The following is a 12921-nucleotide window of genomic DNA, read 5'->3' as shown; positions in this document are numbered from 1 at the left end:
CATGTTGTTTAGAGTCCCAATATCAAATATGGAAATTCATTGTGTCATAGTGTATTTGAATAAGGTCTGTGGATACTCAGGTGATAATGACATAGTCAGTTAAGTTTATTTTCATTTCGATCATTGCAGTTCTCTTGCAGATCTTCAGAAAACACTCTCTGAAAACAAGCTGCTACTTTAAATGTCTGTTGGAAGAAGAACATTGAGGAAGCTCTTGGCAAGTGTTACTCTACTGCTCTTCACACTGCATCAAGTGGCCACTTAGACTTTTTGTAAGTTAGGCTTTCTCCTCTTAAAGGCGCAGTGTGTAGAATTTAGTGGCATCTACCGGAATGGACTCAGCAGAAATGGAATATAATATTCATAAGTATGTTTTAATTAGTGTATAATCCTGTGAAAATAAGAATCGTTGTGTTTTCGTTAGCTTAGAATGAGCACTTTATATCTACATAGGGGGCGGGGCCTGCTATGTCACACCGCCATGTTTCTACAGTAGCCCAGAACAGACAAACCAAACACTGACTCTAGAGAGGGCCTTTCATGTTTCTCACAAGCTTCATGGCCACCGTAGGTTCTCCTACACACTACAAACTGCACCTTTTAAGAGTAATGTAACTCGTATGATTTATTGTTTTCATGCATACCAGGCTATCCTTGGTAACAACTTCAATATACACTCAGTTGCCAGTTTTAGGTCCATGTAGCTAAAACTAATACAGTCTAATAAAACAGCCCTGAATATCCTGCCTTCATGAAGTTAGAAATAACACCTCTGAAACAGTTCCTGCAAATACTGATCATTATATCCTTCATGGTCATTTCTGATGCTGAAGTTCGTGTTCAATTGTATTGTTATACTGAGAGGTGTTTCTAATATTTTATCTACCCTCATATACCCTGATATAAATAGGGTGGGCAAAATATTAGAAACCTCTCAGTGTATGCAATACAATTCAATAGCACCACAAACTATAGTCTCCAAAATCAGCATAAGTTGAATCAGCATCTCTCTTTTGTAGAAAGTAATTTCTGCAAAAACATTTCATAAATGTAGGAGTATTTATTTCAGAGCTGGCATTAGTTTTAATTAGGCTGACCCAATAAAGTTAGTGTTGTGAAGGGCAAAAAAAGTAACTACCTGTTAATTTACAGCAAATATGGAGAGTAAAAGACAAATGACAGTCCAAAAACAATCTGAAAGCATTATAAGGCGATTATAAACTTTATCCTCGACTTTCAGCTTATAACTGTCATTTTGAAAACCTAACTAAATTTTCAATCTGAATAAACAGCTGAGCTGCATGTGTAGTGCAAGTGTGTTGGTGTAAAACAAAGGCGTCTTTTCACGAGGCGTCTGGGTTTTTCATGAATAGCCTTAATATGGCACCTGCCACTGAGAGATGAAGAGAGAAGATGTGTGTGTGTGTGTGTGTGTGTGTGTGTGTGTGTGTGTGTGTGTTTGTGTGTGTGTGAGAGAGAGAGGGAGAGAGAGAGAGAGAGGCAGGGGCTCCTCCCACCTTCTTGGTCTCTCCAGCGTTTCTGTTTCATCGTGGTCCTTTCATCACATCTAACCTTGACATGTATCATCTCTGTTGCTCTCTCATTCAAACGCAAACCTAGAGAGGGCGAGAGACCAGAGAAAATAATGATGGAGGGAGCGAGCGAGGAAGCAAGGAGGGGAGGAAAAGAGTGAGCGAGCGGTGGAGAGATTATTCAAATCCCACCCACTCCCCCTCCCCCTCCTCCCCTGCAGCATCCCTCCCTCTCTGTGTATGTGTGTGTGTATGTGTGTGTGTGTGTGTGTGTGTGCTGGGTTCACAGAGCTTTAGAAACAGCAGTAAAATAGAGGGAGTGTGTAGATGCTTGTCTTTGTCCAGCCATCAAGCGTATTTGTGTGTGTTGTGAGCCACATTTCTGTGACAGTACACACACACACACACCTTTGTGGTGTGTGTCAGTGGGACAGATCAGTGTGTGTTTTGCGTGTAACAGCAGAGACGGACTACTAATCATCAGCAGCGTTGAGGATTTTCTCTCCTCCCTCCCTCCCTCACACACACACACGAGTACTACCTCTCTCATTCCTTCTCGTTCTCTCTCTCCATCTTTTATCGCCGGATGATTCACTACCACCTGGACGACAGTGAAGCACACAGCTTTTTGGCGCCATTTTCTCTTCTTCTTTTATTGGCTGGGCTACAGCAACAATTTCTCCTGTTTGATTGATTTTTTTTTTTTGTTTTTGCCGTGGCGACTCTGCGACTCTGAATCGATGGACAACTAGCAGCTTAACGGAATCCCCTTTTTTTCACTCTTGGTTTTTTAATGCTTCTGTTTTCTTTTGTACCAAGTCAAAGGTTTACACTTTAAATTCAAAATCTGTTTCTTTTTCCTGACCTCCACATGGCAGTAACGATCTCTAGCTCTTTTCTTTCTTTCTCCTGTGGAATAATTTTCACTCATTTCTGGACTTAAAGAAGAAAAGAGGAACATTTTGACCTGCATCTCATCCTATTCAAGTACAAAATTATACTGGGAGATCCTGCGGACATGAATATATTGGAAATAGCTTTATAATAACAAAAAGAAATAATTTCCTGAAACAGGTGACAACAGTACACTGGAGAGACGGGCAACATCGGGAACTGGCAACACCAGAAAGATCCAGGTTAATATTTCCAGCAGCTGAGGACTTTTTGAGAGTCCAGAAGAGCAGACAAAGTGCTGAAAGTCGTACTTGATCTCTTACACAAAAAGACAATCCAGACTCCTAACACCAGACCGAAACCAAGTCTTACAGCAAAGACTTTTTCGTCCACTGAAGAACATTGTCAGTACTGGGGGACAAGCAGAGAGGATGTTATGGTCTCCCAGATTATCGCTGTCCAACTTCCATGTGAAGCTGACGGCCAAAGGACTTTTCCGAAATCTTCAGCTGCTGTCGGGATGCAGGAAGAACACTGTGGTCTTCCACGCAGGTTTTGAGACGCCGCTGTCCTCCATGTTGGCCCATCATCTCACCATCCAGCAATTCATTGATCACTGCAGTGTGTCATGAACCTCCAAACCATCTGTGACCCCTTTTAGAAATCAGAAAAAAGTTCTGATTTTTCACACTTCTGCTCATCCATCCATCCATCTGTCCATTCATTTCTCATCACCCCACTTCCTCTTTGCCATGTGCTGTTATGGAGTTTCAGGCCTGAAACTGATATCCAGCACCTTTTTCTTTCATCCACCGTAGATACACATGGCGGGGTTGGGTTTAAATGGGATGCTACCACACCCTAGCAAAGCAGCTAGAGTGCTTTGCTAGTCTTCAGCTAGCATAATGTTTACTAGTTGAAGACTAGCATAATGTTTGCTACTTCCCCTTCATTAGCTTCCCGTACTAAATGATTTTCAAATGTCTTGAAGCTAATGTAGCATCATTAGCAGGTATACCCAAAAAAACACCCAGCTGCCTCACCATAGTAAAACATTTATTTTATGTATATTGTCTGCCAATCACCTTTTTCCATATTACTTCTTCCTTTATGCTCTGTCTACCTCTTTTTCCGCTTGTCTGACGGTTGAAGTTGCCTTTGATTATTGTGTAGCGATCAGCCTTTTTTTTTTTTTTTTTTTTTTTTGTTTAATCTCTAGTCATGGGATACCAAACCTGACTCCAGATCAGCCTCAAAGGCCACTTCACCCTCTCCCCCCCCCCCCCCCCCCCTCCCTCAACTCCTTCTGTTTCCCGCATGGCGTTGGCAGCCATTGTTGCCTCCGTCTCTCCTCCGCTGTGGGGCTTTCAGTGTTGTGTACGCCGGCTACCACAGCCGCCATGGATGTATAGGGTTACAATAGGGCCGTCAGATATCTTAACACTAGTGTGTGTGTGTGCACATGAGTCTGTGCGTGTGTGTGTGGAAGCTTTCTGCACGAGTGCTTCAGCAGTGGCGTGATGAATAGCCATGACTACCGGCTCCTTTTAGCTGCGATACCCACGCCTAGAGGGGCACCAACCACGTGACTCACACACACATACACAAACCAGAAATAGCCAAGGACGCATCTGGCTTTTACTTATTCAACCATTAAAAGGGTGCTCTCTATTTGTGGAAGGCTTGTGTCTTCTTACTAACATGGCAGAGAATCTTTACTCACTGTTAATGGTGTTTCTTCTGTTATAATGTAAAAAAAAAAAGGAGCTGCAGAGCATCCTGTGAACAGTTGTTTGTGGCATTAGTGCTATGTGATAAGAAAAATCAGTGAGACAGAGAGGATGTCATTGTGAACAACTGTCATTGAACTTAGCCTGCCAAGCTAACAAGACACAACAGTGCTCAGTGTTAGCATTGCTTTGACTGTTTTAGATCTCTGCTGTAATCTCAGCTGAACAGAAAATAAGGCAGTGGTAAGTCAACTAGAGCGAAATATCTGACTAAATCAATAAAGCTGCTCTTTTTTTTTTTTTTTAAAGCGTGCACGTGGTCATGTCAGAGTCAAAAACATGATCCACTGCCAGGCGTTTCTAATCAGAATTCTGTTTAGTGAGAATACAGAATACAAAGTAATCACATGTGGGATGTGCATATGAAATTGATTAAAAGAGGAGCAGCTGTAAATGGGCAGAGATTAGATAATCCTCCAAAGACACCAGAGAGTTGAACATTTATGCATTTTTGCTTTGTTTACAGGGAGCAAAGAAGCTAATGGCAGATTTGCCCAGTTTAACTTCATCAGCTTCACATGGTTTTGACTTGTATGTTTGCCAGTATCATTAGGCCACTAGGCTTACTCTGACACATAAATTTCTTTCATGTGTCTTGGCTAAATTGCACACTAATTCCTTCATCATCTTGGCAAATCGTCTTGATCCATTTACTCTCTGCTGGAAAATTGTCTGCATGTTTTTTCATGCTCGGCAGCAAATTATCTACTAATCAGCTCATGTTCTGCAGCCAGTATTTTCTAATTTGAAGTTTTTGCTCATAAGAACATGTTCTTCCCTGTTCTTTGGTAAATATTCCTGCTCAACCGCATCACCATCACGCTGTTTCTCTCTGAGTTGCGCTGTGTGTATTCTTACCAGCCCATCTGATCCCAGCAGCACGTGTTTGGCTGCAGTATGTTTTCTCAGTCTGAGCTCCACAGACCCACTTCCCCGCTGCTGCCTGCCATCGCCCTCAAATGTAGGTTAGAGCAGGCTTTAGTCACCACATGTGCGTGTGCGCACACACTCTGCAGAGACACGTGTGCACACTGCACAGTGGTTCAGCTAAGGCTGTCCAATCGTGCAAGCTTTAATCTGATGTGGAGGTTGCTTTTTTTTCCCCTAATGTGGTGGCAGATGAGGGCATTAGAGGATGTATCTGCTGGACTGGAATATTTTCCAGGCTCAGCAGAGGTCTACAGTAGATTTCAGCTGCAGTGTTCTCTAATTGTAAAACTAGGTAGAGATGTTCTCTTTGAAGAATATCAGGGGCAATAATGTGCAGTTTATCTTTTTCGTCCACATCTGGAGCTGCATTTGATCTAGAAACCTCATATAAAATGAGTAACAGTTGTTTAACACAGTGTCTGCCTCTGGGACCAAAAATGCTTTATGTTTCACTCAAAAACAGCCAGCGGTTGAAGTGGTTTAAATTATCTGTGCATTAATGTCACTGTGGTTGTTGAACCTCTTTAATGAGGAGCAGGGTATCATTTTCATACAGAATTTCTATTTCAGTCCTTTTTTTTTTTTACTCAGCATGTGGTTTGTGAATTTTAAATATACTTCAGTTTTTCTCAGTGGGATGTCTTGCCACTGAAGTGGTTTGGCTCACCTATATGATGATAACCATCCAGAGTTTGGTTGTAGCCTTACAATCCCAGCCTGACTGGTTAGATATTCTCCACAGCAGTGTTACCCATATATAAGGTCATGCAGAGCCATTGGCTGCATTTCTATCCAACTGCCAAGTCAATTTGAAGCAAACCTTTGAAATGTTGCCAAAAATAAAATGCTAATTAGTTGTTTCTCCAACAGTGTTAGTTAGTGAATAGTGTTGTTTGGATTCTGGTAATGTTTTCCATTCCAAGGTGGTCTAAAATGTAAAAAATCAATTGACAGACCTTACTGCACCACTAGTGATGTTAGACATGTAACAGTTTATTATGCAGATAATATAGTGCAGCTTTTTAAAAATTCAGTACATGCTAATATGCATAAATATATTTGGATGAACTATTGTCACACAGTTTATATGTCTCTGCCTCTACTGAGCTTTTTCTGTTTTTACTCTATTCAACATCTTTTTGTGGAACTGAGAAAAACAGTTTTCTCACAGTTCTACTGAGACCAGCGTGCACCGAGAGTAAAAACGTCAAGCAGTCTGTCTCTCTGTGATCATGTTGGATGACACGAGTGACCGGGTGACAAAAATGATCACAGGTTGTTGCTAGGTAACCAGATGGTCTAGTTTGCATGTAAACAGGGTCATATAGTGGACACACACTTGTGAACAGTGACTGCTCTGCACGATTGTTCCCAAGGCAACACGTGGGAACAATCTGTAACTGAATCTCGTAGCGTAGAGACAATGAAATCTATCGATCTAATCATGACAAACTCTTGATTGCCAGTCCTGCTGTCAGTTTGATTTGGTCTTCATCAGTTGCACAGTTGCACAGTTCCTCAAGCAGCCACCATCACTAGACATATTTGGTAGAGTAAAGACTCTCTCCTCTCCTTACATCTCATCATAAACCCACAAATCAGTGCATGTTTATTCACAGGTCTTCCTGCTGTTGTCAGTGGAGTCACTGTCAGATTGTGTTGTGTAGTTTCAGAACAGTGTTTGTCTGCAGCCTTTTGTATGGCTTTGTGTAGTTTCAAATGTACAAACAAAATAATATAAAAGATTTCTGCTAAGATTACAAGAAGTGTGCTGGAATGAATTTGAGATTGTTATTAAAATGGTCTTGTCTAGTATGAGCCCAACCACTAGAGGGCACAGAAACACACTGTCCCTCCTTATAAACATCTGCATGCTTACATATTTAGTTTTTTTTATCATCTTACTTATAACAGTTTTAGTGTAGTTCTAGATGCCTGTGATTGATTTATAGGATGCCAATTTAAGCTCTGTAAATCAGTTTGAAATCACCTGCTCCACAGACAAAACCTAATCTAATCCAGCCTCTATTGGAATCTAATTTTTTAGATCCTTCAGATTAGATTATATTTTTGTCATTTGAGTAATCTGAATGCAGCAGGTTAAGGAGATTAGGATCGCCACAACTACCTGGAGTGTATGTGTTGCTGTCCCTGTTTTTCCTGCTCTCTCTGTGAGGCTGACACACTTTTTTGTCCTGCAAACACACATACCGAGTAATCCAGCGCTAATCTGTCTCTGAAGCGGCGGTGTTTGATTTGGCCAGCACCACATGGCGGGTACAGTAAGCTCACAGTTTTTCGGCCTGCACCGGCTCTGTTGACGGAGGATTTGTCTGAGTCTGCGTTAATGACGGGGCTTATTAAAGATGGACCCACAAAACTTCTTAATCTAATTAAACCTTGATGTTGCCAAGAGCCTATTCTACTTTTGGGAGGCAGGTTTTACAGATTCAGGATTTTTGGTATCTGTGTCCTCATCACACAACATGTATTATTCCTATGTGTGGTTTACATTATTACACACATGAAAAGTGAAGGAAGCTTGTTCAGGAAGCTCTGTGGACTGTTTCAGGATGCTCTGATGAAGAAACGGCTCATTCGCTTTGCTTTTTCAACCTCTTGAGTCAAAGCCTCCACTCCTCCTCCACATGACCTTTTATTCCTTCACTCAACCAACCAACCAACCAACCAACCAACCCCTGACTGGTTTTCCCTCAATGATTCAGTATACAGCAGGATTCCTATTGAGTGATCATGAGATTGGTACACAGGATGACTGACGTAATAATGATACTTATCATAAGTGATGTAGAGCTGAAAATAAAAACAGCTGCCATACACTGCATAACAAATAAGAAATATATGAAATGTTTTCATTCTTATGAATAATTTAAACTATTTCAAATGGTCTCTACATTCAATTATTGGACTGCTGAATATACAGCCAGCATTAACTATGAGGCCCACAATGATACAGTCTCTTAAGGTATCATATGTTACGCAGGTCATCTCACTGTGTACTGAAGGAGACTCTCTCCTTTACTCCTCTAACGTGACGTGCATGCTAACAGTCTTGTTTCTCTCTCAGTCTGGGCTCAGCAGCTCTGCATGACTGCCTGGCAGACTCCAGGTACACACCTGCATCACCCAACACTCAAACAGACCATGAGCAACAACAACAACAACAAGCTGTTATTTTACCTGCACATTTTCAACACCAGACAAACACTCCAGATGAGATGTGTTGCTGGTTGCTGTCAATTAGCAGCAGCAACTCCCTCGCAGTTATTTAACAGAATTGAGTTTTGAAATAGAATACAAATCAAATGGGAAATTACATTTTTATCATCTTGGTTGAAGTGAACATGTAGCCTCCCTGAGTGTCCTCAACAGCTAATTCCCATGCTTAAAAATGGAATTTGCATCGGTTGACACACATGTTTCCCCTTAACAGTAATTTAGCCCGAAGTGTAGAATGGACATTAAATTAATTTCATTCAGCTTCCTTTTTTTCTGCAACTTTTAATTGAAGACACAAGGAATGCAAGCGCAAAATGAACATGAAAGCATAGCTCTGTGTGTGTGTGTGTGTGTGTGCACACGTGTACACCGTCAGTTTTTTAATTTCTTTAATTAGAGGAGGAAATACAGTGACAGTGTGTTATATCTCTCACGCTCACCAACTTGCTGTAATCATTGTCACATATCAGTGTTCATAACTGGTCATACTGGAGTCTGTTTACAGATTATCTTAATGAGCCTGGATGAGATTTGTGTGAACTCAAGTTAGGTCTATGTTTCTATCCAGGTGTCAAGTGACTTTTGGCCAAGTGTCATGTCAGATCTGAATATCCATCAGGATAAACTGAACCTAGCGCACTGTTTAAGTGATAAATCAGTAGCTGATCCAGCAAACCAGGGGGTTGTTTTCAAACTGAACTGATGAAGCATTTTGTACAAACATGCACACTGAGGAAGCGTCTTGTCTCCCGCGGCCCTTCAGTGTAGGACTGACAGCAGCAGCAGGTTGTACGGTGGAGCGATCAGGGTGTTTGCTTCTGTCATTAGATGGTTCTGAGGATGACTCATTGATTAAAGTGAGTCAGTGTTTGACAGCATTCAATTCAGCTGTTGCTCAAATGTCAGTGTGCACTAATGATTTTCTCCTCTCACACTGAGGTGCACAGCGGTCCGATCCATTTTAATTATTTTCGTCCTTTCTTGTTCTTCACTATGGTTGATCAACAGGCTGATAGAAAGCAGCATGATCTGCTTGGTGTCTGCCAGTAGGTGGCAGTATCTGTGAGGAAGCCACTGCTTAACCCTTGTTGAGCAGGTCTGAGCATTAGCGCTAGCTACAGTTCCAGTTCAGGAAATGTGAATTACAATTTGGATGAGGTTTTCAAATGGTATGAATGAGGACCGATGGTGACTTGACCCTCTCCAGTGCTGTGCATTGTGATGAAATCTCACATCGCCATAGATGAGCTTCTGGTTTGAGACAGACTGAATTTGACTCTTGATGAAAGTAAAATTAGAGAATGAGAATTTCAACTCATTAGAGCGATCCCTCAGAAATAATCTGCATCTTCAAAGCATCATATTGCAGATGACAACACAGCACTCATGGTCCTGCAGGCTGCACTGCTTTACTTGTCCAGTGACTGCACTTCTGCACAACCTGCAAAAACTGTTCGACTTCATACAAAAATCCATTGTTAATTCTGAATTATTTACAGGCTTTTTGCACCTCACTTTTTGTCTGGAGGCCCCACTGTCAGTGGTTGAGGAGAGCCAGTCAGATGTCCTTGAAGCTCCAAATGAACTGAGATGTGATTTTTGTTGATTTTCAGTCAGTGACATCAGTCAAATCTGTGATAAGTGACAGTGGTGGTAGTGGTGCTGATGACTGTGTTAAGGTTTATTTCCCTGGACTGAAGTACAGTGAGCTTTATTTCTAGTCAGGGAACCACTCTGGAGCCTGTGGAGCCAACATATAAAAGATGTAAGAATGGAGGGAAAGGTAGTGTAGAGAGAGAGAGAGAGAGAGGGAGGGAGAGAGAGATGCAGTGTAATGAGATGGACTGCAGGGAAAGACGAACTGGAAGAAACAACAGTGAAGCAGAGGATGTGTGTTCTCTGTCTCGCTCACTTTCTCTCTCTCTCTCTAATTGCTCTGTCTCTGGTAATGCACTCCTTAATGCACACCAAGGACCCATCACACACACACACACACACACACACACACACACACAGACTGGCCATCATTACCACAGAAATCCCATGATGCATCTGTCTCAGCATAGAACAGTCAGTAGGGCGTATTCTCATTTACCAGATGAGAGCGAGTGTGTATGTGTGTGTGTTTTCTGTGTTTTGGATGTTGTGATGGTTGAGCCCAGACCCCAAACTGACTGATACTGTGTGCGTTTGTGTTCACATCCTTTCTTCTGTTTCTTCTTTTTACTCACATTGCTTCTGTTTGTTATTTTATTCAGAGGATGAACAAGTGTAGTTTCATGTCGTGACCCTGCTGTTGTGTGTACTTTACAATTTGTTAATGGGATGAGTGTATTTTTTGTGTGTGGGGAGTGTGTGGACACCATGTTGAATGTTGTACCCGCTACCCACACACTAAGTGGACGCTGTTCTCTTGCAGTGGACAAAAACAAGCCCCGGGAGGCACCGGCAAGATCCACAAACTGCAACAGCAGCTCACAGCTATCAGCACCTGCAGGAGGAAACAACCAGAACCAGCAGCAACCTCCACCAGACCTGGTATGTCCTCTTCTTTTAGTTTTTTAGCTTTAAGATGCTAATTCAGCTCCATCATGGGTAAGACACAACATCAGTGTTTACTGTCTCCTTATCATTACTGAACAGACTCTCCACTCTTCCTTTCTGACTGCTGGTGTGTTGACCTGCATAGCTTAGAATATTTTATACTGACAGTTAAACCCAAAATTCAAATCTTTTGAAAAGCGTCTGCATAGTGAATGTATGTGGTGTTATTTCCTGCTAGGTACCGGATGTTGTAAATGCAAATGCACCAGCGACATCAGTTCTCCCAGTGCCTGCTGTTGATACCGCCAACAATGGGACAGGCACCACTGGAGCCTCTGGGCTCGGGTTCAAAGCAAGAACCGGGTCACGGTCCAGCCCCAAAACAGCATCCCGACTACAGAGCGCATCCAAGCCTGGCGTGGTCGGAGCTGTTGTTGCAGACGGGACACTCACGGCTAAACAGAACCAGAGCAAAGAGCAGGCAGAGAAGAAGAACCAGGCCATCAACCAGCTGAGGAAGCTGCTTGTCCAGGGGAATAAGAGAGTGGAGGCTCTGGCTACAGTCATCCAACATCTCTTCACTGAGGTACTTCAGTTTTTTCTATGGTTACCAAACTGAAAAATTATACTAAAATGCAGGCAAAGAGCACACTGTTTAGCTGTTGGAAAAATGAATATGGTAATTGTCCAGTACTGCTGTCGGTGATATTGTTTCGTTATTTAGGGTTGAGAAGCTTGAAGTACAGTAAATACTGTTTGGCTGCAAGACAGGTCATGCATGAATCAGCCCACACTGCTAGGTTTGCATACTGACCACAATGCAAATGTGACCAGGCAGTGATTCCTTTTTAAATGAAACGAACCAATAAGGTCAGGACAGATATAACGGTGTAACAGTGACTTCATGTGAACAGCGGTTTGCAGTTAGCTTGTTAGCTAGCTCTGCTGTATCTGGTGTGCACACAGATATATTCTCTGATTTCCTAAATCTCAATATCAATGCTTGTGTATTGCTTTGAATTTCAACTGTGACCTTTGTTGACCTTCAAAATATCAAAAGTGAACTGGGAGGAAATATTGGGATTCGAGTGCCACAACCAAACATTCAGCAGATCCAGCAGAAGCTAACATTGGTTTCTAAGCCTAGTTAGGGAGCTAAAAGTTTGCTCATGTTAATTGAGAGGATTCTTCTCATGTTTTGAATTTTGAAATAAAATCTACCATATTATACACGACTTCAACACAAGTCAAATGGCTTCATATATGCTATATGTTTAGCCATAGTTTACACACAGTAAATTCACATAGGACGTCTGTGGTCGCAACAGCCTTACCAGAAATCCTGCATAGAATATGGTGTCTCTTTCTGTCTGGTGTGGCTGTATCAAACTTGGTGAGAACATTTTGGATGTAGCCTCTTCTAACCCATACCTCCTGTTACTGAGCGATCCCCCCACAAATAATAATACTGTCTGTGGTAATAGGGTGTGTTTCAGTTGATGGGGATGGGTCCCTTTCTTCTGCTGGGGCACCACGCCACTTTAAAGGCAGATAGGATGGACGTGTTTGTACATGTAAATACAGTATGGTCTAGCGCAGCTTTAAGGAGGTAAATTAGGGGAAACGATCAGTTATCTGCACACCTTCCTTCCCCTTCGGCAAATTAGAGCAAAGCACCCGCAGCCTATAATTAAAGCATCAGTCAGCAGTTGTTGGTGATATGGCAGTGTTGCTATTTAAGGTGCTGGTTGAGATGCTTGTAGAGGAGGAGTAGACTAATGGCTGTTTTTAGTAGGAAGCATCGAGACAGCAGGGAGAGGCTTGTCTGAGTCCACACCCAGTTGCTATTAACAACAACAACACATGATGCCATGGAAACATCCTGCTGCTGGCACTGATGTGCTGACAGATCTGTGAGTGTGTGTGTGTGTGTGTGTGTGTGTGTGTGTGTGTGAGAGAGGTTGCTCTTAATTTGAGAGTGTTGTGTGTGT

At 42.2% G+C, this 12921-nt stretch overlaps 1 protein-coding gene across 7 annotated transcripts in view; it reads left to right on the top strand.

Annotated features, from left to right (window-relative positions):
• LOC122979284 (microtubule-associated tumor suppressor 1 homolog) overlaps positions 1 to 12921 on the top strand; it is a 67439-nt gene that overhangs the window by 39715 nt on the left and 14803 nt on the right. For 6 of the 7 annotated variants that reach the window (XM_044346620.1, XM_044346624.1, XM_044346619.1 and 3 more), the window contains 3 exons: positions 8235 to 8276; positions 10806 to 10924; positions 11169 to 11516. In XM_044346620.1, coding sequence (XP_044202555.1) covers positions 8235 to 8276; positions 10806 to 10924; positions 11169 to 11516 — 509 coding nt within the window. The remainder of the gene's footprint in view (positions 1 to 8234; positions 8277 to 10805; positions 10925 to 11168; positions 11517 to 12921) is intronic. The other variant, XM_044346625.1, reaches the window with a different exon arrangement.

Source organism: Thunnus albacares, chromosome 3 (assembly GCF_914725855.1).
Source record: "Thunnus albacares chromosome 3, fThuAlb1.1, whole genome shotgun sequence".
Taxonomy (NCBI): Eukaryota; Metazoa; Chordata; class Actinopteri; order Scombriformes; family Scombridae; genus Thunnus; species Thunnus albacares.
This window is presented reverse-complemented; position numbering and strand designations above follow the sequence as displayed.